At 42.7% G+C, this 24,620-nt stretch overlaps 1 protein-coding gene and 1 long non-coding RNA gene across 15 annotated transcripts in view; one reads left to right on the forward strand and one right to left on the reverse strand.

Annotated features, from left to right (window-relative positions):
- Nucleotides 1-24,620, forward strand: part of tpm3 (tropomyosin 3) — a 74,743-nt gene that overhangs the window by 43,190 nt on the left and 6,933 nt on the right. For 4 of the 14 annotated variants that reach the window (XR_010001255.1, XR_010001257.1, XM_062964991.1 and 1 more), the window contains 6 exons: nucleotides 645-778; nucleotides 3,138-3,255; nucleotides 5,130-5,200; nucleotides 9,157-9,232; nucleotides 14,017-14,079; nucleotides 15,350-15,419. Coding sequence is in view for 10 of the 14 variants with exons in the window: in XM_062964991.1 (XP_062821061.1) it covers nucleotides 645-778; nucleotides 3,138-3,255; nucleotides 5,130-5,200; nucleotides 9,157-9,232; nucleotides 14,017-14,079; nucleotides 15,350-15,419 (532 nt within the window). In the remaining 4 variants the exon portion in view is untranslated. Of the gene's footprint in view, nucleotides 1-644; nucleotides 779-3,137; nucleotides 3,256-5,129; nucleotides 5,201-9,156; nucleotides 9,233-12,167; nucleotides 12,244-14,016; nucleotides 14,080-15,349; nucleotides 15,420-17,553; nucleotides 17,637-19,000; nucleotides 19,383-24,620 lie in introns of those variants that run through there. The other 10 variants (XR_010001254.1, XR_010001256.1, XM_062964989.1 and 7 more) reach the window with 5 other exon arrangements.
- Nucleotides 16,436-20,699, reverse strand: LOC134294317 (uncharacterized). The gene is made up of 2 exons (XR_010001262.1): nucleotides 20,612-20,699; nucleotides 16,436-19,417 (listed from the first exon to the last, which is right to left on the reverse strand). It is a non-coding gene; the product is annotated as an uncharacterized LOC134294317 (long non-coding RNA).

The raw sequence follows: 24,620 nt of genomic DNA on the forward strand, positions 1-24,620 counted from the left end.
TATTATTATTATTATTATTAAATATTTGGAAAGTTCTTCTCTGCGGTACTATTCAGGAATACAAATGTGTTGTTTGGCGTTAATAAATAATAATAATAATAATAATAATAATAATAATAATAATAATAACTTTATTTTTATACCCTGCCCCATCTCCCCGAAGGGACTCGGGGCGGCTTACATGGGGCCAAGCCCAGTCATCAACAATCAAATATCAATAACAAAGCAAAAGCACAATTAACCCAATAAAAACATCAACATCAGTAAAAAAACAATCATTAAAATCAACATGAAGCATACAATGTTAAAAACTGGAGACTAATTCATAAATCCTGGGCAAAGTGCAAAATGTGCCGAAATGGGGAAAGGTAATTTCACAGTTGAAATGGACAATAAAATGCAGTATAACAGTGGCAACACATCGAGAATGGGGCTATTATGGAATTTATTCTCCTTTGCTGGTTTCTAGAGAAGGGGGTTGCATAGCTGACTAATCTATGAGCCCGGATGCACACTGATTGCGTTTGCAAACTCCTTGCCAGGAGGGCTAGCACCCGGAGCTGCTCTTCGCCTTATGAATGAACATGTGGGAAGGTGTGTCACTGTCTCCATAATGCCATTTCCTTTCTCCTTCCTGCTCGTAGGCGGAGGCCGAAGTGGCGTCCCTGAACCGCCGCATCCAGCTGGTTGAGGAAGAGCTGGACCGGGCCCAGGAGCGCCTGGCCACCGCCCTGCAGAAGCTGGAGGAGGCCGAGAAGGCGGCCGACGAGAGCGAAAGGTGGGTGCCACATACATACATTTGGCTACACGGACATCTCCAAGTAGATCCCGATAGCTCTATTCCCTCTCTTTGTTATCAGATAATTTTATGTCAGAACGTATTTATTTATTTATTTATTTATTTATTTATTTGCAGTATTTATATTCCGCCCTTCTCACCCCGAAGGGGACTCAGGCGGATTACAATGAACACATATATGGCAAACATTCAGTGCCAACAGACAAACAACATACAGTATAGACCAATGATGGGCAACCTTTTGCGCTTGGTGTGTCAAAATTCACAAAAAAACCTAGCATGACTTGGGTGGTGTGTCACTTGGAGAAAAAAATTCTCAATATGTATAGTTTAAATAACAAAAATATATAATTGTAATATATAACTGTATTCAATAAATCAAAAACTATTTACTACCATTATTTCCATGTAAAACAATCTATGGGACCTCTTGCAGTATCCATGCTGATTTCTCTCTGTTCTAGTTTCAGTGTAGTCATGAGCAATGAATAATATAATAATAATAATATAATAGTAATAATATGATAATATACTACAATAATAATAGAATTATAGAAATTATATATATAGATAGATATATATGTGTGTGTGTGTGTGTGTGTGTGTGTGTGTGTGTGTGTGTGTGTGTATGTAATGTGCATAATTCCCATGGAGTAAACAACAAAACCACTGAACCAAATCACACCAAATTTGGCCACAAAAGACATAGTCATCCAATCAATCTGCAGGCAGCAGCGTGTCAGCAAAAATGGCTAGGCGTGTCAGTGCTGACATGCGTGTCATAGGTTGGCCATCACTGGTATAGACAGACACAGAGGCATTTGACATTTTTTTCCAGCTTCACGATTCCGGCCACAGGGGGAGCTGTTGCTTCACTGTCCACTGGTGGCTGTACTTCCTCATTCCTTTCCTCGTGTTTTGCTAGCAGTTTTTTTATGATGTTGTAAATTAGTTAAATTAGCCTCCCACATAAAACGTACCTAAATTTCCCTAATTGACAGATGCAACTGTCTTTCGGGGCTGCATAGGTCAACAGCAAGCCGGGCTATTTAATGGTTGGGGGCTTAACCCGACCTGGGATTGAAGTACCTTGAGTATAAGCTGACCCAAATATAAGTCAAGGCACCTAATTTTTCCACAAAAAAACTGGGAAAACATTGACTCCAGTATAAGCCGAAGGTGGTAAATTTCAGAAATATACCAATAAAATTACATTAATTGAGGCATCAGTAGGTTAAATGTTTTTGAATATTTACATAAAGCTCAAATTTAAGAGAAGACTGTCCAACTCTAATCAAATCATTATTCTCATCTTCTTCAATGTAAATGTGCTTATGTATCCTTTTAATAATAATAGAGTAAAATAATACATGTAATAATATTAATAATAAATACAGGAAAATAATACAAGCCATAATAAATAGAGTAAAATAATAAACGCAATCATAAATAATAAATTTATTATTATTAATAATAATAATAGAGTAAAATAAATGTAATAGTATCAACAATAATAGAGAAAAATAATAAATGTAATAATACCAATAATAATAGAGAAAAATAATAAATGTACTATATATACTTGAGTATAAGCCAAACCTGAATGTAAGCCAACCAGGATCCTCACCCAAGTATAAGCCGAGGGGGGCTTTTTCAGTCCTAAAAAAGGGCTCTGCTTGTTCTCGAGTATATACAGTAACTGGCCTGTTTTTGGAAGCATGCTTAATGCTTCCAAAGGGAGAAGCCTGCAGGTCAGACAAGAGCAGACATTTGGATCTTGACTTCCATAATCTGATAACTTGTTCCCCTACTACATCATTAATTCCATGCAAGCATGGAGCCATGGCAGCTTATCGTCGTATTTTGATTAATTCCACCCAGAGGAGAGCTTTGGTGATGGCAAGATGTCCTGCGTTGTCATCATTTTGAACTAGAGACACAAAAGCGTGGAACGTTCCAAGAGGGCTTGTTCTTGTGACCTGGTTTCTGATTAAACACAACACAGGCAGATACAACAAGAGGAAGTCACAGATAAAAAGGAAAGCACAATTAAGAATAATTTGTTTGCATTCTTTCTTTGCATGCCCTAAATATGATGATGTGCAGATGAAATACAGGAATTCAAATTCCATACCTCTTTATGCATTCTTTTATTCTTAATTGTGCTTTCCTTTTTATCTGTGACTTCCTCTTGTTGTATCTGCCTGGGTTGTGATTTTGGTGTCGTATGCCAATAAAGGCCAATAAAGACAAGACCGGGGCAGCGCTTTGCACATTCACTTTTCGTCCCTCCCGATGTCCCGTAATGCTGACGGTTGTGTCTGCTCTCTTTCTCCAGAGGCATGAAGGTGATTGAGAACAGGGCCCTGAAGGATGAAGAGAAGATGGAGCTGCAGGAGATCCAGCTGAAGGAGGCCAAGCACATTGCTGAGGAGGCCGACCGGAAGTATGAGGAGGTGAGCGCCTGTCTTGCCAGCCCACAGTCCCGGTCGGGGTCACCGGCAACCTCAGATTGTGCTGGAAAACTTTCTGAAACTCCGAAGAGCAGCTGCTGCTCAATATAGACTGAGGCAGGGTGCCGTTTTGCTATTTTCATCTGATTTGAGGTCATATAAACACCTAGTGGGAAGTTCTAGGAGAGGAAGCACAACCCTTGTGAGTGCGTTTCTTACATTTGGAGCTCACCTTAGCTAAAAATGAATCTAATGCTGGAGAGATCACATCTGGGAAGCATTTCCTCCATTCCTACTGTAAGACAGTACTGATACAGATGAAACAACAACAATAATAATAAATCTTTATTTATACCCCACTCCATCTCCCGAAGGACCCAGGGCGGCTTACACTGGGACAAGCCCAAACAGTATTACATCAATAAAGACAGTAACACAATAAAATCACTATATAATAATAACACATCTTACAAAAGTTGGAATAACTTAAAACATAGTAATCCCAATCAGTAGCCAAGCACCATAGGACCAAGCAACTGTATAGTTCAGCTTCCCATGTGTTTGTTCTTTCTTAGAGCCAATGGAAAGCTGCTTGCAAAAGGTAGCACAAGACGTAGTTTGAGGAATGTCCTAGATCAGTGTGGTCCAGGCCGTGAGTCGCATGTAAAAATGAAAATAAAAATCATTTTTGTTGGCCCTTGCCCTTCTTACTAGAAAAAATATTTTAATTATGTAATTAAATATTAATATTTTAATTACGTAATTCAGTATTAATTATGTAATTCATTTTCTTTCTGGAATGTCTCTGGCCCTCTTAATCCTATGCTAAAGTTTGATTGGCCGTTTGGTAACTAAAGGTTGGACCACACTCTTCTAGATTATTAGTTTCAATGGGAACCTGCAAGAGCATGCCTTTTTGGGTGCTTCTCCAAGGCTGAAACCAGGCTTCCTATTGCTTGTCTTTCTCTTGGCCTGGAAACGTAGTGAGGATGGGCTCAGGCACTCTTTCTCCCCCTTTGGTCCTCTAGAAATGTTTTGAATGTCAGTCTGGATTCGGAAGTCCCACAGTATCTTATTATTTATGTATTTATTTATTTATGACACAGCAAACAAGATAGACATGCTGGATTTCGTATCAAAAAATATTTTCTTATTTTGTTTATTGTAATCATCTGGGCTTGTCCCCATGTAAGCTGCTGCAAGTCCCTTTGGGGAGATGGAGGCGAGGTACAAAAATAAAATTATTTTATTATGACACAGCAAACAAGATAGACATGCTGGATTTTGTATCACAAAATCACAAGTCAAACACTTCCCAAGTGTCTAGAACTGTGTGATGTATTATTATTATTATTATTATTATTATTATTATTATTATTATTTTATTATGACACAGCAAACAAGATAGATATGCTGGATTTCGTATCACAGAATCACAAGTCGAACACTTCCCAAGTGTCTAGGACTGTGTGATGTATTATTATTATTATTTATTTATTTAATTATGACACAGCAAACAAGATAGACATGCTGGATTTTGTATCAAAAAGTCACAAGTCAAACACTTCCCAAGTGTCTAGGACTGTGTGATGTATTTATTATTATTATTATTATTATTATTATTATTATTATTATTATTATTATTACCACCACATTGCGCAAACCCAATGCACACCCTAACTTTGGGAAGGCAACTTAGTCAAAAAAGGCGAGCATTAAGATTCAAGTAAATACAGTATTTGGGGTTGGAAATGATTGGGTTTGGTAACTCAGCCTGGGCCAAGGCTTGCTTTGGCCGGGCCTTGCCGGCATCCAGAGAACTCTTGGTCCTGGTATTGATCCCTGTATTGATTCCCCATCGATCGCTCTCTGCCCAGGTGGCCCGGAAGCTGGTCATCATCGAAGGAGACTTGGAGCGTACCGAGGAGAGGGCTGAGCTGGCAGAATCGTGAGTACTCCCTCCTTGGCGCTTCTTCCTTGGCATGAAGCCGCTTTGCTGCATGGACGCTTTGCTTAACACCGCCTGCTCGGCTTGCACCCCGTTCGGCCAGGCCTGAAGCGTGGGCGAGGAGGACCTGTCCCCCAGGACGTCTCTCTCCTCTTCCTCTTGGGCAACGCAGGGTTTGGGCAACTCTTGGTGATGGACCCCTTGCTAGTTCTTGCTGAAACGCAGCAATCTGGGTGGGGCTTAAACGATGCTGTGTGGATGTCCTCCAAGTGCTATACGTGAACCTTTTTCATGACCAAAGGTTTGGGCTGTGGTTTCTTCTTCTCTTTTCCTGGCCTTGGCTCTTCACCTCCTTCCATCTGGTGCTCACGTCTTCCTGTGTTGGGGACTTGTTATATTCCCCTTGTTATCCTTCAATAGTGTCTTCAAGCAGCTTTGGAGAAACCTTTGTTTCTCCAACTTGTTGTGTGGATTACAATCCCCCGCCATCGTCCGTGGCACCTGGAACTTGTGGGCATGTCAGCCCAAATCATCTCCAGGGCCTCCTGAACGGAAGCTTGTGGTTCCCCTTTAACTGAGTGAGAAGGCAGTGGCTCTTATTCCTTAAGGCTTCCATGCGTTTTGGGCTTTAGATCCAAGATGTCTCACAGCCCACATTAACAAAAAGGTTGTGTGACATCGCATCCAGAAGCTATATTTAGTTATTTACAGTATATATATTCAGCCCTTTCTTCTCACCCCGAAGGGGACTCAGGGCGGATCACAATGCACATATACACGGCAAACATTCAGTGCCTTTTTTTAAGACATACAACACATACAAACAGATAAAGGTAATTCAACATTTTCCAACTTCGACTTCTGGAGGTTATGCTCAATTCTGGCCACAGGGGGAGCTGTCACTTCATCCACTATGATCATAGTATTTCCTCCTTGCTCTTTGATCGCCAGCAGTTTTATGGTGTCGTAAATTAAATTAACCTCCCCACATTGAGTAGTCCTTAATTTTCTACTCGCAGTTGCAGCTGTTTTCGAACTGCTTAGGTTCACAGCAAGCTAAGCTATTGGCAGTGGGGTGCTCAATCCGACTCGGGCTTCGAACTCACCACCTGGTTGGCAGTGATCTATTGCTGCTAGGGATTAACCAGCCCAGCCCTGTGCACATTGTATCCCTTACTTAGAGTAGACCCACCCTACATTAATGCTGTGTATATCCTTATTTTCCCCACCTGACCTCTTCCTCAGGCAAAGAATGCGGAATCTCATCTGCAACATGCTGAGTTGCAAAAAAGGAACAAAAATTAAATTAGCTTGACAAAAGCCTAGGAGGGGTGGAGCTGCCCAAGGAAACTGTGTTCAGCCGCCCTTGGGGGTTTTTGGAGCCTTTTCCGTGCCGGAGCATCCCAGCAGACCTAAGGGCTAGAAACTTGGCTTTAATTGAAAACCACCATTGTGTGTGTGTGTGTGTGATTTGTGCCGGTTGGCCTTGGTAGAATTATGGCATCCACATGGTTTGAGGAAAGGGAGGCAGCCGCCCCTCATTGCACATCTCAATGGATCAAAACCACCTTCTTCTGGGGTGTCTATATTGGAAATAACTGCACAAAAGTCTTCTTTGAAAAATAATATATCTTGTTTACTTGCAAACATCTTTTATTAATTCGCCATACAGGCACATTTCTTATTTAAGATTTAGTTATACATAGGATGTAGTTTACCCAGGACATCATTCTTAATCCATAGTCCATAGTCTTTAGGCATAGTTGTACTCACTGAAGTCCGTAAGTCATACTTCTCGGCTGAAGTCCAAATGGCACCATGCATCCACCTCCACTGAGGAGGTAGCAGAAACTGAATACAAAAAGGAGTCCTGGGTCTGAGCATGCTCAGTACAATCACATGTCTATAGTCCCTCCCACACCAAAGAGGTACAGTCAAACTGCCAAATCGGCATACACATAGAATACAGGTTAGCAAATACAGTGTTCCCTCACTACTTCACAGTGGATTCACTGTTTTGCGGTTTTCCAAAAACTCTAAAAGACTTATAAATAATAAAAAATTACAATTTACAGCCTAAGGAAGGGAGGAAGGAGAAGCCAAAGGGAGAGAAAAGAAGCCCAAGCAGTAACAGGAAGAAAAGGGGGCAATTTATCAACACACGATTGGTTGATAAAGACTTAAAATAGTGTATAACTACTAAAATAATGTATAAATATTAAAATATATATGGTGTCCCCACTTTGCGGATTTTCACCTATCAGGATTTCAATGGAAAGTGTGGGCCTGCTACTGGCGAATGAGATAGTCAAGTTAATTATGATTGTTGTTGTTGTTGTTGTTGTTGTTGTTGTTGTGTGCCTTCAAGTCATTTCAGACTTTGGGCGAGCCTAAGTCCAAAATTATTTATTTATTTATTTACTACCTTTATTTACTACATTTATATCCCACCCTTCTCACCCCGAAGGGGACTCAGAGCAGCTGTATGTACATACAATATATTATATTATTAGCATAGCACAATATTAGCATTATATATTACTATATTGAACTGTACCACTATACTGTAATATTACTGTATATCTATATATATAAAAGGGTAATGAAATTTCGGCCTAGGACAAAACAACAAAACTACACATCCCAGAAACACTAAACTTGGCAACACAATCCCTCATCCATGCCTCTACGTTCATACAACAAAAAGAAAAGAAAAATAAAATCCCAATTAGAGGGAGAGGAATAATTGTTTTTATCCAATTGCTGCCAGTTAGAAGGCTAAGCTCCGCCCACTTGGTCTCCTAGCAACCCACTCAGCCCAGGGGACAGGCAGAGTTAGGCCTCACTTAGGCCTCTTCCACACTGCCTATAAAATACAGATTATCTGATTTTAACTTATTATTATATGGCAGTGTAGACTCAAGGCCCTTCCACACAGCTATATAACCCATTTATGATCTTATATTATCTGCTTTGAACTGCATTATCTTGACTCCACACTGCCATATAATCCACTTCAGTGTGCAGTCGGACACAAGTGGACTTAATGTCAGGAGAAAGCCTTTACCCTTTACCTTAACTACCACCAATTCCTCAATACTTTATTTCCCAGACCACCAAACTTCGCCACAGCAACGCGTGGCCGGGCACAGCTAGTATATTATATTATTAGCATAGCACAATACTAGCATTATATATTACTATATTGAACTATACCACTATGCTGTAATATTACTGTATATGTAATATATAACATAATTAATATTATTATATGGTATTATTATTAGTATTATATTGTATAACATTATAATATTTTTATCAATATTATATGTATATACAATATATTATATTATTAAAACTGATATAAAAATATTCTATTATAAAACTATGGGCGGGGGCCAGGTAAATGACCTTGGAGGGCCGCATCCGGCCCCCGGGCCTTAGTTTGGGGACCCCTGGGGTGCATCTACACGGGTGATTTAATGCAGTTTCAAACAAGTATGGAAAAAAATGACTTCCTGGAAAGCGTTAGAGGTCTTGAGTGGTGATGACACAAACCACAGATTGAAACACGAAAGGCTTTCTTTCGCCCACATTTGTGTTAGTTGGTTGCCCGGTCACCAGCACAGTTTGAAGCTAGCTTTGCACTGCATTGAACGGTCAGTGTAGATGTCTCTGGAGAGGCCGTGTATTTCTCCCCCCTACCGCCACCACGCTTCGGGGCCTTGGTTCACCACCTCCCGACTCCCCCCGCTGTGGCATGCAACCCTGAAGCCTTTGACCATGAAATGCTTTCCTGCTGACCGAGCATGTATGTTGTGACCAACCTTTTATTTTTAATTCTTTGTCCCTTCTCTCCCCGCCCTCCCGCCTGCCCTGTTTTATGGCTCCGCTTTGTGTTGTTGTTGTCGTCGTCGTTATGGCTGCTCCTCTTCTCTTCGTTCCCGCCTTAACAGTCGCTGCCGGGAGCTGGATGAGCAAATCCGGTTGATGGACCAAAACTTGAAGTTCCTTGCTCAGGCTGAAGAGAAGGTACTAACCGTGGCCTCGACCCCTCCCGCTGCCTCTTAACGCCCGTCTCGGCCCCCCTTCCTTCCGGCGCATCTCTCCTCCCCTCGCTCTCTCTCTCTCTTTCTCAAACGCTGCTGGCACTCGCTCTTCTCTTGCCGACTCCGACTGACCCGCTGACATTGTTTGTCTCAAGCAGGTGACACCAAAAATGACTGAGAGGCCTCATGGGCGCTGTGCACATGCTGAGCCTGGTACGGCTGCGAGGCAGCGGGAATCTTCCACGCCTTGCTCACACCTTGCAGGCCATGCAGTTGTGTCTGCGTTTCTCTGCAACTTGTACATTTGGTTGCACTCAGACTGTCATCCAACAGCAGCATTGAAAAGCAAGCATCATAGAATCCTAAAGCTGGAAGAGACCCCAAGCGGCATCAAGTCCAACCCTCTAAAAGAGAGATGGATGGAGGGATGGTCAATAATCGAATCATAGAATCCTAGAGTTGGAAGAGACCCCAAGGCCTATCTAGCCCAATCTCAGGTGGATGGATGGATAGATAGATGGATGTATAGATAACCAATTATAGAATCAGATTATATAGAGACCCCAAGGGCCATCCAGTCCAACCTAGATAGTTGGGTGGCTGGATGGATGGATAGATAGATAGATAGATAGATAGATAGATAGATAGATAGATAGATATATGACTAATGATCAAATCATAGAATCCTAGAGTTGAAAGGGACCTCAAGGGCCATCCCGTCCAACCTAGATAGACAGATGGATGATCAATCACAGAATCCTAGCGTTGGAAGAGACCCCAAGGGCCATCCAGTCCAACCTAGATAGGTGGGTGGGTGGGTGGGTGGATGGATAGATAGATAGATAGATAGATAGATGACTAATGATCAAATCATAGAATCCTAGAGTTGGAAGGGACCTCAAGGGCCATCCCATCCAACCTCAGATAGATGGGTAGATAGATAGATGATCAATGATCATATCATAGAATCCTAGTTGGAAGAGACTCCCAAGAGCCATCCAGTGCAAACCTGTAAGAGAGAGGTGGATGGATGGTCAGTCACCTTTAAAAAAATCCTTTAAGGTGACAGGAGGAATATTTTGAATACTATGGGCAAGTGATCCTGTTTCTCAGATAAATCAGTGAAGGGTTTAGAATATTTTCTTTGTGTCCGTCTGTCTTTTGTTGGACTCTTTGGAGGTCTTTGCCTCTGGAGTCCCGTCCAACTGTACAATTCTGTTTGGGGTTCAGAACTTTAGATGCACAATCCTGGCATGACGGTTGGGAGTGAAGGAACAATATAGATAATGTTCTATGTGTAGAACATTGCCTCCTTAGGACTGGACTGCTAGATGCACATGCATTGGACTAAATCCAGCTGATTTCCGTAGGACCGGTTGAGCCTGGCTAGGACCACCCTGATATGGTTTTTTCCTGTTATCTGATCCTCCTGTGCCCCGTCCTTTTGCACACAAGTCCCTTCCGCTTGGCACATGGAACCGAAAAACAAACACAGGCTGAAATCCCATATACCATCCCTTGTTTGCAATTGTGATTGTGATTTTAAACCGTGCAAAGGAGCTTGGAAGCCTTTGCTTCATATTACAGTCATCATTGTTTGCAACTCTTCCCCATCTCAGGGAAGATTCTGGGACTTATTGTCCCACAAAAGGAAGCTCTCCAAACTATGGAAAAGATGCTGGAGAGATTTTAAAAAAAAACAGAGTATCTGATCTATACAAGAATAAAGTTATTATTAGTATTAGTATTATACAGTTCCTTATTACTTATTCTTGATTTTTTTTTCCTCCAAGTATCCACTTCCTTATTTCTCCGTCCCATTTTTTGAATTTTTGTTGTGAAATCTCCAGCAGTAGAGTTCGAAACAAATACAATAATTTGGGGAGTATACACATTTTAATGGACCTAATTCTCATTGAAATGCTTATGTTCTTATCCTTCCAGTTAATGTACTTGTATCTTACTCCATGTCTTCTTATAGTTATAATCCCAGATCCTTGTTGGCTTATTAGTTAAATAAATTCCCAAATATTTAATTTTGTTTTTTACAATCTGTAGATCTTTCCTTCTCTGGATCTCTTCTAAAATTCCTTTCCTCAAGTTAAACCCCAACAGCTCTAATTTTGTCATATTTATCCTTAAACCCGAGATTTTATAATAAGCTTCCAATATCTATATATATAAAAGGGTAATGAAATTTCGGCCTAGGACAAAACAACGAAACTACACATCCCAGAAACACAAAACTTGGCAGCACAACCCCTCATCCATGCCTCTATGTTCATACAACAAAAAGCTCCAGCTACTCCAGAAAACGGCCAGGCTTTGAGACTGCAAGTCTATTCACTGCTATTCCACCTGGCCAACAAAGGATTCCCATAAGCCACAGCAATGCGTGGCCGGGCACAGCTAGTTGCTTCTAATTCCTTCAAGGAATCGTCTGCAAACAGATTCATTTTCACTTCCTCCTTTCCTATTTTAAATCCTGTTACTCTACGATGGTTTTTAATTCTATCTGCTAAATACTCTATAGCCATTGTGAATAATGGCTGTTTAACTCCATTAAACAGGACACCCCTGTTTAACTTTCAATGTGTATTTCTTTGGAATTCCAGGAAAAAAAACCAGTATCAATAAATAGCTCCCCACAATATTTTTTGGTATTTGTATGAAGTTCTCAAGGAAAACCTAAAGGCCCCAGAGGTAATTCTTCCCAACTGCAAGGCCTGCAAGGCGTCCGGCAATTTCCCGCGGCCCCGATCCTGCTTCGGCCGACGGCAAGCAATGGCTGGTCTCTGGTTCCACGGATTCACTCTTTTCTCTCTCTCTCTCCCTCCTGTCCTTTCCCTCCCATCCATCCGTTCTCTCTTTCACCACTTTCTCTCCGGTCCTCCCCTTCCCCCAACAAACACTTGCAGCAAATGCTCAGAGCTGGAAGAGGAGCTGAAGAATGTCACCAACAACCTCAAGTCGCTTGAGGCTCAGGCTGAGAAGGTAGAGTGTGCCGCTCCCACCCCAATCCCTCTTTCCCCGGGACCCCGGCCGCCTTCCAAACGCTGTTGGACTACACCTACCATCACCCCCGGGGCTTCAGGGACCAGGAAGGCGGCAGGATCCCACCCACCATTTCCCATATTCCGGTGCTGAAAGACCTTGTGAAGCCATTGGACTCTAGTTGCCTAGACCATGACTGAGGCTGACGGGAACTAAAATCTAAAATAAGAGGAGCCATGTTTTCCCATCTTGTCCCAGTGGCAATGGGGAAAGTGTTGGGGAGCCGTTGTGAATTTTGTAATACTGTTTACATTTAATTCTGTTTTAATGTTTGCATATTGGTATGTTTCAGCGTTTCTCAACCTGGGGGTCGAGACCCCGGGGGGTCACGAGGGGGGGGTCAGAGGGGTCACCAGAGACCACCAGAAAATTATTTATTTATTTATTCGCTGCAATTTTATATTATTTATTTATTTATTTATTTATTTATTTATTTATTGGACTTGTATGCCGCTACTCCCAATTTGGCTCGGAGCGGTTTACAGTAGTAGATTAAAACAATACAATTAGCTTTAAAATAACAATAGGAACATACATAGCCGTCACCCCGAAGGGGACTCAGAGCGGCTTACAAATTAAATTTTCATACAATATTATATTATTAGCATAGTACAATACTGGTAATAAATTAGTATATTGTACTGTATCAATATATTGTAATATTATTAGTAATATTACATGTAAAACATAATATATAATCAATATTATTATATTGTATTATTAGTATTATATCGTATTACAATATAATATTATGAATATTATATGTATATACAATATGTTATAATTATTATATATTATTGTAAATTATATTGTATATATACACACACACACACATATATTTCTGATTGTTTTGGGAACCCCTTTGGCAGAGAAGGCTGAAGATCTCTCCGTCTGTCCTTCTCTTTCTTTTTGGAAACAGAAGGCGAATCCTTCCCCCAAAAGCCCAGTCTGCCCAATCTTTTGTTGGTGGGGTTTGATTGTAGGTGAACTATACATCCCAGAAACTACAACTCTCAAATGTCAAAGTCTATTTCCCCCAAACCCCACCAGTGTTCACATGTGGGCATATTGAGTATCCGTGCCAAGTTTGGTCCAGATCCATCTCTGTTTGAGTCCACAGTGCTCTCTGGATGTAGGTGAACTACAACTCCCAAACTCAAGGTCAAATGCCCACCAAAACCCTTCCAGTATTTTCTGTTGGTCATGGGAGTTCTCTGTGGCAAGTTAGTAGAGTTCAGAATGCTCTTTGATTGTAGGTGAACTATAAATCCCAGCAATTACAACTCCCAAATGTTAAGGTCTATTTTCCCCAAATTCCACCAGTGTTCACATTTGGGCACATTGAATATTCATGGTCCAGATCCATCATTGTTTGAGTCCACAGTGCTCGCTGGATGTAGGTGAACTACAACTCCCAAACTCAACCACCAAACCCTTCCAGTATTTCCTGTTGGTCACAGGAGTTCTGTGTGCCAAGTTTGGTTCAATTCCATCATTGGTGGAGTTCAGAATGCTCTATGGTTGTAGGCAGACTATAAATTTCAGCAACTACAACTCCCAAATGGCAAAATCAAACCCTCCAGTATTCAAATTCCCAGTATTCCCAGTATTCCGGGAAACAAGGAGCCGGAATGAGGATTGAGGAATTAAGATATCTGTTGGAGCGCTGTCATTTATTTTGGCCCTGACTCTCTTTCCTCTCTCTGCCTCCAGTACTCTCAAAAGGAGGACAAATACGAAGAGGAGATCAAGATCTTGACCGACAAACTCAAGGAGGTAAGTGGCCAGTTGGGTCAACAAAGGCGTTGTTTCCTCCTGCATTTCGTCTTTGAGGAGCAGGTCGCTCTGCCCAATGAAGGTCTGAGATGCCTCTGAGTCTATGCCAAGCGCAGGATTGTTCCCTCCAGAGCCACAAATAAGGTTGACCCTCTTTGCAGAACAGGCCACCCATACTTTCCAGCCTCCACACCTTTCTAAACATAGTGTCATGGTCTCCTTGACATCTCCGGACACAGAGCAAGCGCTGACAAAGAACAGATGCCAGCCATAAAACCTCAATTACCCTCTGGTATGTGAGAGCCCCTATATAAATGGGCTACAGAGAAGATTCTGGTATTCTGTACAATTAAACCTGTTGGAATCTACCAGCGTGTGTCTTGGTGCTTCCTTCTGTGGAAGACTTACCCACAGCACAACTGGGAGAAGAGAACCTAACACATAGGGAGGACATCACTTTGGTTAGTGTTCCAGTCAAAGAGTTAGGAGATAATATCAGTAGATGCTCACACTGTATATACGAGGGTAGGTCAAAAGGTTTTGCCTCCTTGTCATAAAAACGTTACGAATGAACATATAGCAGCAGAAGTTGCTACAGCCCCAACTGTCCTCTACACAAAACTATCTTTCAACATACTCACCATCAATGTGCACACATTTGTACCATCATTAACCAAGGCATCCAAACCATTTTAGAAAAATTCAGGGTTTTGCTTTGTGACCCATGATTTTAAAGTATTCAGGTCATTGAATCTGAAGCCACGTAGGTTGTCTTTCAGAGGTCCAAACAGTTCAAAGTCAGAAGGGGTCAAATCATAAACATTCTTCAAATGATGATGGATTTTTTTGTGCACAACCTTCTTTTGCCAAAAATTCAATGACGACTCTTTCTTTTAGCTTCAAATTCTTGGTTCAAATCCAGGGGTCCCCAAACTACAGCCCGGGGGCCACATGCGGCCCATCAAAGCCATTTATCTGGCCCCTGCGGTGGCAGCTCCTCCTCCGCAAAAGAAGAGATCAGCTACTCTGATTTATAGCTTGTTGAACATTGTTGAACTAAAGCGAATGAACTATTTTCTTTTCTACTTAAAGGCAAAACTGACTCATGTGTATTTTTGAGTTCAGGATCACACCACATTAAAAGGGGCTGAAATACCTTTAACAGGATATGGGCATGCTTCCGCAAACTGACCAATGAGGCTTACATACATCGACATGCAATTGATAGGCCTGGCCTTCCCCAATTCACCCCCTTCTCTCTCCGTTGCAGGCCGAGACCCGTGCCGAGTTTGCGGAGAGATCCGTAGCCAAACTGGAGAAGACCATTGATGACTTGGAAGGTAGGCTTGGGCCGCTGGCGGTGGCCGTGGGGAACCAGTTCAGCACCGTATACTGCAATGGAATGGGCTCTAGTCTGAGGTGAACGAGAGGGATGAAACCAGAGCCGGTGTCCTGGGCTTCCCTTTGGTTGGGCCATCCGTACTTGGCCTCGCAGGAAGGCAGATCATCGTGGAGGCCTTTGGTTGCACCGCTCTTCTCCGTTCTATAGTCATTGGGGTGGATCGTTGCCTAGGATCACAAGTACAGCAGGTTCCCGTATCTGTTGTGGTTTGTCTGGAAGATTAGCCCCTTGGTGGATTCAGAAATAGAAGAATGCAAAACCCAACACAAACCAGTCATGCAGTCTCAGTTGTGAGTATTGCACTCACATATCGTCCATGCAGTCCCTCCAGTAGAAATAGGTCTCTTCCAATGTTCCTTCCTTGGACGTGGAGGCAAACTCGCCAGCATCAAATGGGCTGCAAGCCGGTAGCTTACACCAAGTAGCAAACGTTGAGTAAGCCCCAACTATAGAGCAAACACTCCTCAGTTTGGGGGCGGCTCAAACTGATTGACCTTACTCAGCCTGTGGTTTGCAATTAATCGGGGCGAGACTTTTCCTCTTAACACACACATATGGTAGTGATCCCACAGGAACCTAACCACGTACCTTAATAATATCCACACGGTTTACATTCCCAGACTTTGCGTGGATATGCAGAGCCATGAATACAGTGTTCCCTCACTTATCACAGGGGTTACGTTCCAGGACCACACGCGAAAAGTGAAAATCCGTGAAGTAGGGACGCTATATTTGTGTTGTTTGCAAGTAGCGTCTCTCTCCCACTAATGATTGTTTTAGTGTTTATTAAAACCCAAACTGTCAAATTGCAGAGACAGGGGGTCAGGGTGCGTGTGGGTGGGTTTCTTCAAACACCGATCGATCATCATGCTCTGGACCAGCACCCTGATGAATTGGTGAACTTCTGCCCTCACCAATTCCTCTCCAATGTCAGACTCAAAGACATCTGCAGTCTGAAGTTCAAACACTTATTTAATATTTACAGAGATATTTACAATTGCAGCAAAGTCCATCACTAGAAGCCGGCATTCTTCGGCTCGGCACAACAAAGATAAGAAGACACATTCCTTAGTCAGAAGGAAGTTCCGACCTCCAAGGCCGGAAATCATGCCTGATAGGTCACAGCAGGCTGTCAGTCAAACTGGCCTGCTGTTAACTGTTTCATTGCTGAAACACATACAGTAGAGTCTCAATTATCCAAGCCTCTGGATTATCCAAGCCATTTTTGTAGTCAATGTTTTCAATATATCGTGATATTTTGGTGCTAAATTCGTAAATACAGTAATTACAACATAACATTACTGCGTATTGAACTACTTTTTCTGTCCAATCTATATATATAAAAGGGTAATGGAATCACGGCACCGGACAAAACAACTAAACTAAATGCCCCACAACCTCGAAAATTGACAGCACAACCTCTCATCCACGCCTCTATGTTCATACAACAAAAAGAAAAGAAAAATTAAGTCCTAGCCACAGCAACGCGTGGCCGGACACAGCTAGTTTGTTGTATAACATGAAGTTTTGGTGCTTAATTTGTAAAATCATAACCTAATTTGATGTTTCATAGACTTTTCCTTAATCCCTCCTTATTATCCAAGATATTTGCTTATCCAAGCTTCTGCTGGCCCGTTTAGCTTAGATAAGTGAGACTCTACTGTGCTTGCAAAACAGCAGAAACACTTGATTTACATTTCATATACACACAACCAAAAATCCAACAGAAACAATGAGGGAGCACTGTAATTTAGAACCCTATTGCAACTGAAGGACGCCTGGCTCAGGAATGCCATAGAATTGTGATGGAGGATGTAGAAGATGCCTAGAGGGCATATTTTGTTGAACATCATTGTCCGATGCAAATATCTCAGAGCCATGAAACAGTTTGTAAAGGACAAGGCTGCTTTGATTCGGGGAGGCAGGGCTGGGCGAGGCTTCCCTGGGGGGCCGAGTCAGATGGCAGACCTTCCCTGGCCCTTTCCCCCCTTGGTTCCCATCCAAACCCCATATCGTTGTGAGTGCTTTGGGAGGCCCCTCCATCCTGGTTTCTCCCACTGCCTTTGTTTTAGACGAACTCTATGCCCAGAAACTGAAGTACAAAGCCATTAGCGAGGAGTTGGACCACGCGCTCAATGACATGACCTCCATGTAAATACCGCTGGCGGGGGCGGGTTGTGTGTCGGCCGCTGCTTGCGCCTGCCTTGTGTGCTGTGGCGGAGTCGGGTGGGGCGGGACACCCTAGGTTTTGGTCAGGATGCGTTGGGAGCCAGTGAGGATCATTGACTGCGCACCCAACTGCCTCCTGCTCCGCCCGCCAGCATGTAGACACACCTTTCCTCTCGCTTCCCCTTTCGAGTCGCTCTACGCCTGGCTTCCCAATGGCCTCTGGGTCTTAAAGTTGCGCTCTGTGCCTCTGTCTGCCAGCCCCCTCTTCACTTCTATATCATAATCCACTTAATAATAATAATAATAATAATAATAATAATTTAAAAAAAGGTAAAGGTTTCCCCTGACGTTAAGTCCAGTCGTGTCCAACTCTGATGGTTGGTGCTCATCTCCATTTCTAAGCCGACGAGCCGGCATTGTTCATAGACACCTCCAAGGTCATGTGGCCACTGGCATGACTGCTTGGAGCGCCCTTACCTTCCTGCCGGAGCAGTACCTATTGATCTACTCACACTTCGGGGGTTGGTGCTCATCTCCATTTCTAAGCCAAAGAGCCGGCCTTATCCGTAGACACCTCCAAGGTCATGTGGCCATTGGCATGACTGCATGGAGCGCCATTACCTTCCCGTTTGAGCGGTACCTATTGATCTACTCACACTCTGGGGGTTGGTGCTCATCTCCGTTTCTAAGCCGAAGAGCCGGCGTTGTCCATAGACACCCCCAAGGTCATGTGGCCATTGGCATGACTGCATGGAGCGCCATTACCTTCCCGCCAGAGCGGTACCTATTGATCTACTCACACTCTGGGGGTTGGTGTTCATTTCCATTTCTAAGCCCAAGAGCCGGCGTTGTCCATAGACACCCCCAAGGTCATGTGGCCATTGGCATGACTGCATGGAGCGCCATTACCTTCCCGCCGGAGCAGTACCTATTGATCTACTCACACTCTGGGGGTTGGTACTCATCTCCATTTCTAAGCCGAAGAGCCGACGTTGTCCATAGACACCTCCAAGGTCTCTTGTTCACGCTGCCTAGAATGGCATTGGCTTTGTGGGGCTTCCTGCTTGGTGTGTCTTGGTGTGCGCCTCCTCCCGCCTATCGATGGTGGGCTTCCTTCCTCGATGGTCAGTGTGGGTTGTGTGGTTGTGTGGTGATAGGAGCCCAGCTCGTTGTGTTGACGTTCTTCCCAAGGGAGCCTTGACTCTTAACCCGTTTGCTGCGTGGAGTTGCCTCCTCCTCCTTTCTAACCATGGAATGCCTTCTCCTCTGCTTGGCGGATCCTCTTCCTTTGGGTTTCTCTTCCCTGCCTTCTGCCTTTAAACTTCTCTTTTCTTTCTCTCTTGCACACAGATAAAATAGTGATTCCAAGACTCTCCAGAAAACAATGTATTTGTGCAAAGGCTTTTGGGGAGGGGGGATCGTTTTGGGGGTCTTTCTCTCCCCTCTTTGTCTTCCTCGCTGCTCACTTTCCAAGCCCGACACAGATCCCTGTCCTGCGCCTCCCCCGGCTCTTTCCCTCTCTCTCCGGAAACAAAGCGGCCCTTTGTGACGTCCGAGGAGGTGCCAGACACTGCTGATGCTGCTGCGGGGTTTTCTTGTCTGCAGAGAGTCTCGGAGAAGGGGCCTCCGCCATCGCCGTCACCACTGTGTCTCCACTGTGTTGCTTTGACCGGTTTTTTTGGTGTAACCATTGGTGGGAAGTCGTACGTAATATAGACACTGCTCTGAAAGACGCCTGGGCTGCCTTTGCTTTCCTCCCGTCTTCTCCTTCGAGCCCTGAAAGGAACATACTTCTATTTTGCATGGAAAATAATGATGATGATGATGATGATACACTTTATTTATATTCCGCCCTTCTCCAGAGCGAATTATAGTATATAAACAGACACAGACAAACGTTCAGTGCCTTCACAGTCATATACGAGACACACAAACAAAGGCAAAGGCTTCTCCTTTCATTTCCGGCTTCTGGAAGCGGTTCTCTGTATGTAATATAGACACTGCTCTGAAAGACAGTGCCTTCACAGTCATATACGAGACACACAAACAAAGGCAAAGGCTTCTCCTTTCATTTCCGGCTTCTGGAAGCGGTTCTCTGTATGTAATATAGACACTGCTCTGAAAGACAGTGCCTTCACAGTCATATACGAGACACACAAACAAAGGCAAAGGCTTCTCCTTTCATTTCCGGCTTCTGGAAGCGGTTCTCTGTATGTAATATAGACACTGCTCTGAAAGACAGTGCCTTCACAGTCATATACGAGACACACAAACAAAGGCAAAGGCTTCTCCTTTCATTTCTGGCTTCTGGAGGCGGTTCTCTGTACGTAATATAGACACTGCTCTGAAAGACAGTGCCTTCACAGTCATATACGAGACACACAAACAAAGGCAAAGGCTTCTCCTTTCATTTCCGGCTTCTGGAAGCGGTTCTCTGTATGTAATATAGACACTGCTCTGAAAGACAGTGCCTTCACAGTTATATACGAGACACACAAAGGCAAAGGCTTCTCCTTTCATTTCCGGCTTCTGGAGGCGGTTCTCTGTACATAATATAGACACTGCTCTGAAAGACAGTGCCTTCACAGTCATATACGAGACACACAAAGGCAAAGGCTTCTCCTTTCATTTCCGGCTTCTGGAGGCGGTTCTCTGTACGTAATATAGACACTGCTCTGAAAGACAGTGCCTTCACAGTCATATACGAGACACACAAACAAAGGCAAAGGCTTCTCCTTTCATTTCCGGCTTCTGGAGGCGGTTCTCTGTATGTAATATAGACACTGCTCTGAAAGACGCCTGGGCTGCCTTTGCTTTTCTCCCATCTTCTCCTTCGAGCCCCGAAAGGAACATGCTTCTATGTTGCATGGAAAATAATAATGATGATGATGATGATACACTTTATTTATATTCCGCCCTTCTCCAGAGCGGATTATAGTATATAAACAGAGACAGACAAACCTTCAAGCCCCGAAAGGAACAAGCAGAGCTTTCCATACTTCCGTTTTGCATGGAAAATAATAATAATACACTTATATTCCGCCCTTCTCCCCGAGGGGACTCAGCGAATTATAGTATATAAACAGAGACAGACAAACATTCAATGCCTTCACAGTCATATACAACGAGACACACAAACAAAGGCAAAGGCTTCTTCCATTTCTGGCTTCTGGGGGTGGTGCTCTTTTCTGGGTCCATGGAGGTGCTTTTCTCCATTTTCAAGCTGAGGTCGTGTGGCCAGCAAGATTGCTTGGGACGTCTCTGTTGCATTCCAAGGATGGGAAACACCTCCGTACATAACACCACACACACTCCAAACCAGCAGGAGACTTAGCAAGAGATTTGAAGCCTTGAAATTAAGCTGTCTCTGTCTGAAAGCCCCATTCCAGAAAGGCAGTTCACTAGGGAAGCAAGGTCAGAAGCAGAGATGAGCTCAGAGGAGGAGATTCCAGGTGCTCAGTCTAATGAGCAGTGAGATAGGAGATTTACCTTCCATCAACACAGGGCAGCTCCAGTCCAAGGTGAAATTGCAAAGCAATTTATTGAAGGATGTGTATATATATATATATATATATATATATATATATATATATGTATGTATGTATATGTATATGTATATGTATATGTATATGTATATATACACACACACACACATATATATATATAGATACAGTAGAGTCTCACTTATCCAACACTCGCTTATCCAACTTTCTGGATTATCCAACGCATTTTTGTAGTCAATGTTTTCAATATATCGTGATATTTCGGTGCTAAATTCGTAAATACAGTAATTACTACATAGCATTACTGCGTATTGAACTACTTTTTTGACAAATTTGTTGTATAACATGATGTTCTGGTGCTTAATTTGTAAAATCATAACCTAATTTAATGTTTAATAGGCTTTTCCTTAATCTCCTTATTATCCAACATATTCGCTTATCCAACGTTCTGTCGGCCCGTTTACGTTGGATAAGTGAGACTCTACTGTATATATATATATATATATATAGAGAGAGAGAGAGAGAGAGAGAGAGAGATATGCAAAGCAATTCAGCAAAATGAATTAAAACCATAGTCAAAATGTCAGAAATAATCCATAGAATTTAAAGTACAGGAATTTATTCCTTGTTTTGATGCTTTTTATTTATTTTGACACGAAATAAATAAAAAGCATCAAAACCAGGAATAAATCCATAACATGAGATTCAGGAACAAGCCTGGAAGCTTGGAACATAAGCAGCAGGAAACATGGAACTGAAAAGGGCTGAAAAACTTGGCTTATACTCGAGTATATACGGTATTAGTATTTCTATCCTGCTTTATCGCGACTAATAATAAAAGCAATACAATATATACTTGACACGACCATTAAAATAGAATTGAACATGGACACTATTACGAATAAACAGTTGAAACCAGTTAGAAAGCGGTTCACTTTTGCTAAAGCGCTTCACTTCCCTCCTTGTTGTCTGTTTCTCACACACTTCTTTACACTTTAAATAATTGGAGAATGAGGAGGAGATCTCGAACCTGTGCGCAGGGCTGGGCAAAAAGGACTATACATGCAGATCCAGTTATCACAGGGACAGAAAGTGATGTGACATCTTCTCAACAGGGACACTGAGACCAAAACAAACAACACAGGGGTGTTCACCCTTCCCTATGCCGTCCAAAGCTACAATATACGAGAGTGGGTCAAAAAGTGTTGCCTCCTGCATCATAAAAAGCGTTATGAATGAACCTATGACAGCAGAGCATGGCCTGAACACACAACTACCGCTCAACATCGTCACCATTAACGTGTACACATTTGCGCCACCGTTCGACCCAGGCATCCAAACCATTTTGGGGGGAAAAAATCAGGGTTTTGCTTCGTGACCCATGATTCTAAAGCTGTTTTAATCAAGGACAACCTACGTGGTTTCAGATTCAATGGCTTCATTTTGTATTAGTTTTGTATTTGTCTCCGTTTCCGAAAATGAGACGCCTATACAAATATAATTTTCGTCTTGTTTACGAAAAAAATGTTTGGGTCTTCCTCAGAGTCCTATTGTTATTAATATTATTAACACATTGGCACACATCAGATGTCATACGGAAGCAGACCTCTCTCAGACCCAGCGTGGGGTCCCAGAGTAACTACTGTATTAATATTATTAATGCCCATTGGCACAAATCAGATGTCATGGGGAAGCAGCCCTCTCTCATACTCAGCTTACGGTCCCAGAGTAATTAATACTAATATTATTATTAACCCCCATTGGCACACATCAGATGTAACAGGGAGGGACTCCTCTCCCAGACCTAGCTTGCGGTCCCAGAGTAACTATTGTTATTAATACTAATATTATTATTAACACCCATTGGCACACATCAGCTGTCATGGGGAAGCAGCCCTCTCTCAGACCCAGCTTGGGGTCCCAGAATAACTATTGTTATTAATATTATTAATATTAACAGCCATTGGCACACATCAGCTGTCATGGGGAAGCAGCCCTCTCTCAGACCCAGCTTGGGGTCCCAGAGTAACTATTGTTATTAATATTATTAACAGCCATTGGCACACATCAGCTGTCCTGGGGAAGCAGCCCTCTCTCACACTCAGCTTACGGTCCCAGAGTAATTAATACTAATATTATGATTAACACATCAGATGTAACGGGTAGGGACTCCTCTCCCAGACCTAGCTTACGGTCCAAGAGTAACTATTGTTATTAATACTAATAATATTATTAACACCCATTGGCACACATCAGATGTCAGGGGGAAGCAGCCCTCTCTTAGACTTAGCTTAGGGTCCCAGAATATCTATTGTTATTAATATTAATATTATTATCACTCATTGGCACACATCAGCTGTCATGGGGAAGCAGCCCTTTCTCAGACCCAGCTTAGGGTCCCAGAGTAACTATTGTTATTAATATTAATATTATTAACACCCTTTGGCACACATCAGCTGTCATGGGGACCTGCTTATTGTTACGCGGCCTGAAACGAAAGGAAAACGAAAGCAAGCATGGTGACTGTGCAGCTTTCTCTTTTGTGGTGTCCGAAAATGGCATCTTTGGTTTCGTGCCGCCGAACGGACGATACTAAATGATGAGACGAACGAATGGACGATACTAAATGATGAGACGAACGAAACAGATGAAACACATACCACGCATATCACTAGTAAGCGGACTCTTCTTGTCCCGCGTTCCTCCTCGGCTGGCGTCCAGAGCGGCTTCTTTGCAGGCTCCTTTGGCTTCCCTGGCGAGTCTTCCCCTTGCACCCCTTTCCTGGTGTAACGAACTATTAACCGCTGCCACCAATTTGTGAAGAACTAAGAATAACTAAGGTTCTTTCAGGCAGGGGGAATCTTTTTATCCCACCGCTGCCACCCTGTTTGCAAAGATGCAGCCACCAAAGACTCAGAGAGGAGACCTTTTTTTTAAAAAAATTCCTTCTTATTCATTTTAGATGGTAACATAGCTTAGTTTATAATATATGCGATAGAGGCTTAGATGTTGGAGGAACAATAACAAGTTTATTCAGGCACAGAGGTTAGTGGTTACAATGTTGTTTCTCACTTAGAGGCACTTTTATTAACAGTTACAATATTAGAATGAGGTAAGTCAAACTCCCTAAAGTGTCACTTCGTTTACTTAAAGTAGTTAGAACTTCTTCCTCTGCTACTTTTAAACCGCAGTCACCCTGTGATATACAATCACAGATTCTCTGTTCCTTACCAGGACAAAGACTACATTAAATAAGTCACCAAACTTATTTTAAACCGACTCAAAAATAAACAATTGAGCCTCCCTGATCCCCTCAATCTTCCCTGTGCCTCGTCAGAGCACAGACTGAATCGCTTTTTTAAACTGCACCTTTTCAACAAAACGGCAGTTGGCTCCGCCTAGTTCTCCATGGCAACCAGCCTCTGAGTGCTGAGATGCAATAACTGTAATACTCACCCTTTTAAAAC

The sequence above is a fragment of the Anolis carolinensis genome, unplaced genomic scaffold (assembly GCF_035594765.1).
Source record: "Anolis carolinensis isolate JA03-04 unplaced genomic scaffold, rAnoCar3.1.pri scaffold_14, whole genome shotgun sequence".
In the NCBI taxonomy this organism is placed as follows: Eukaryota; Metazoa; Chordata; class Lepidosauria; order Squamata; family Dactyloidae; genus Anolis; species Anolis carolinensis.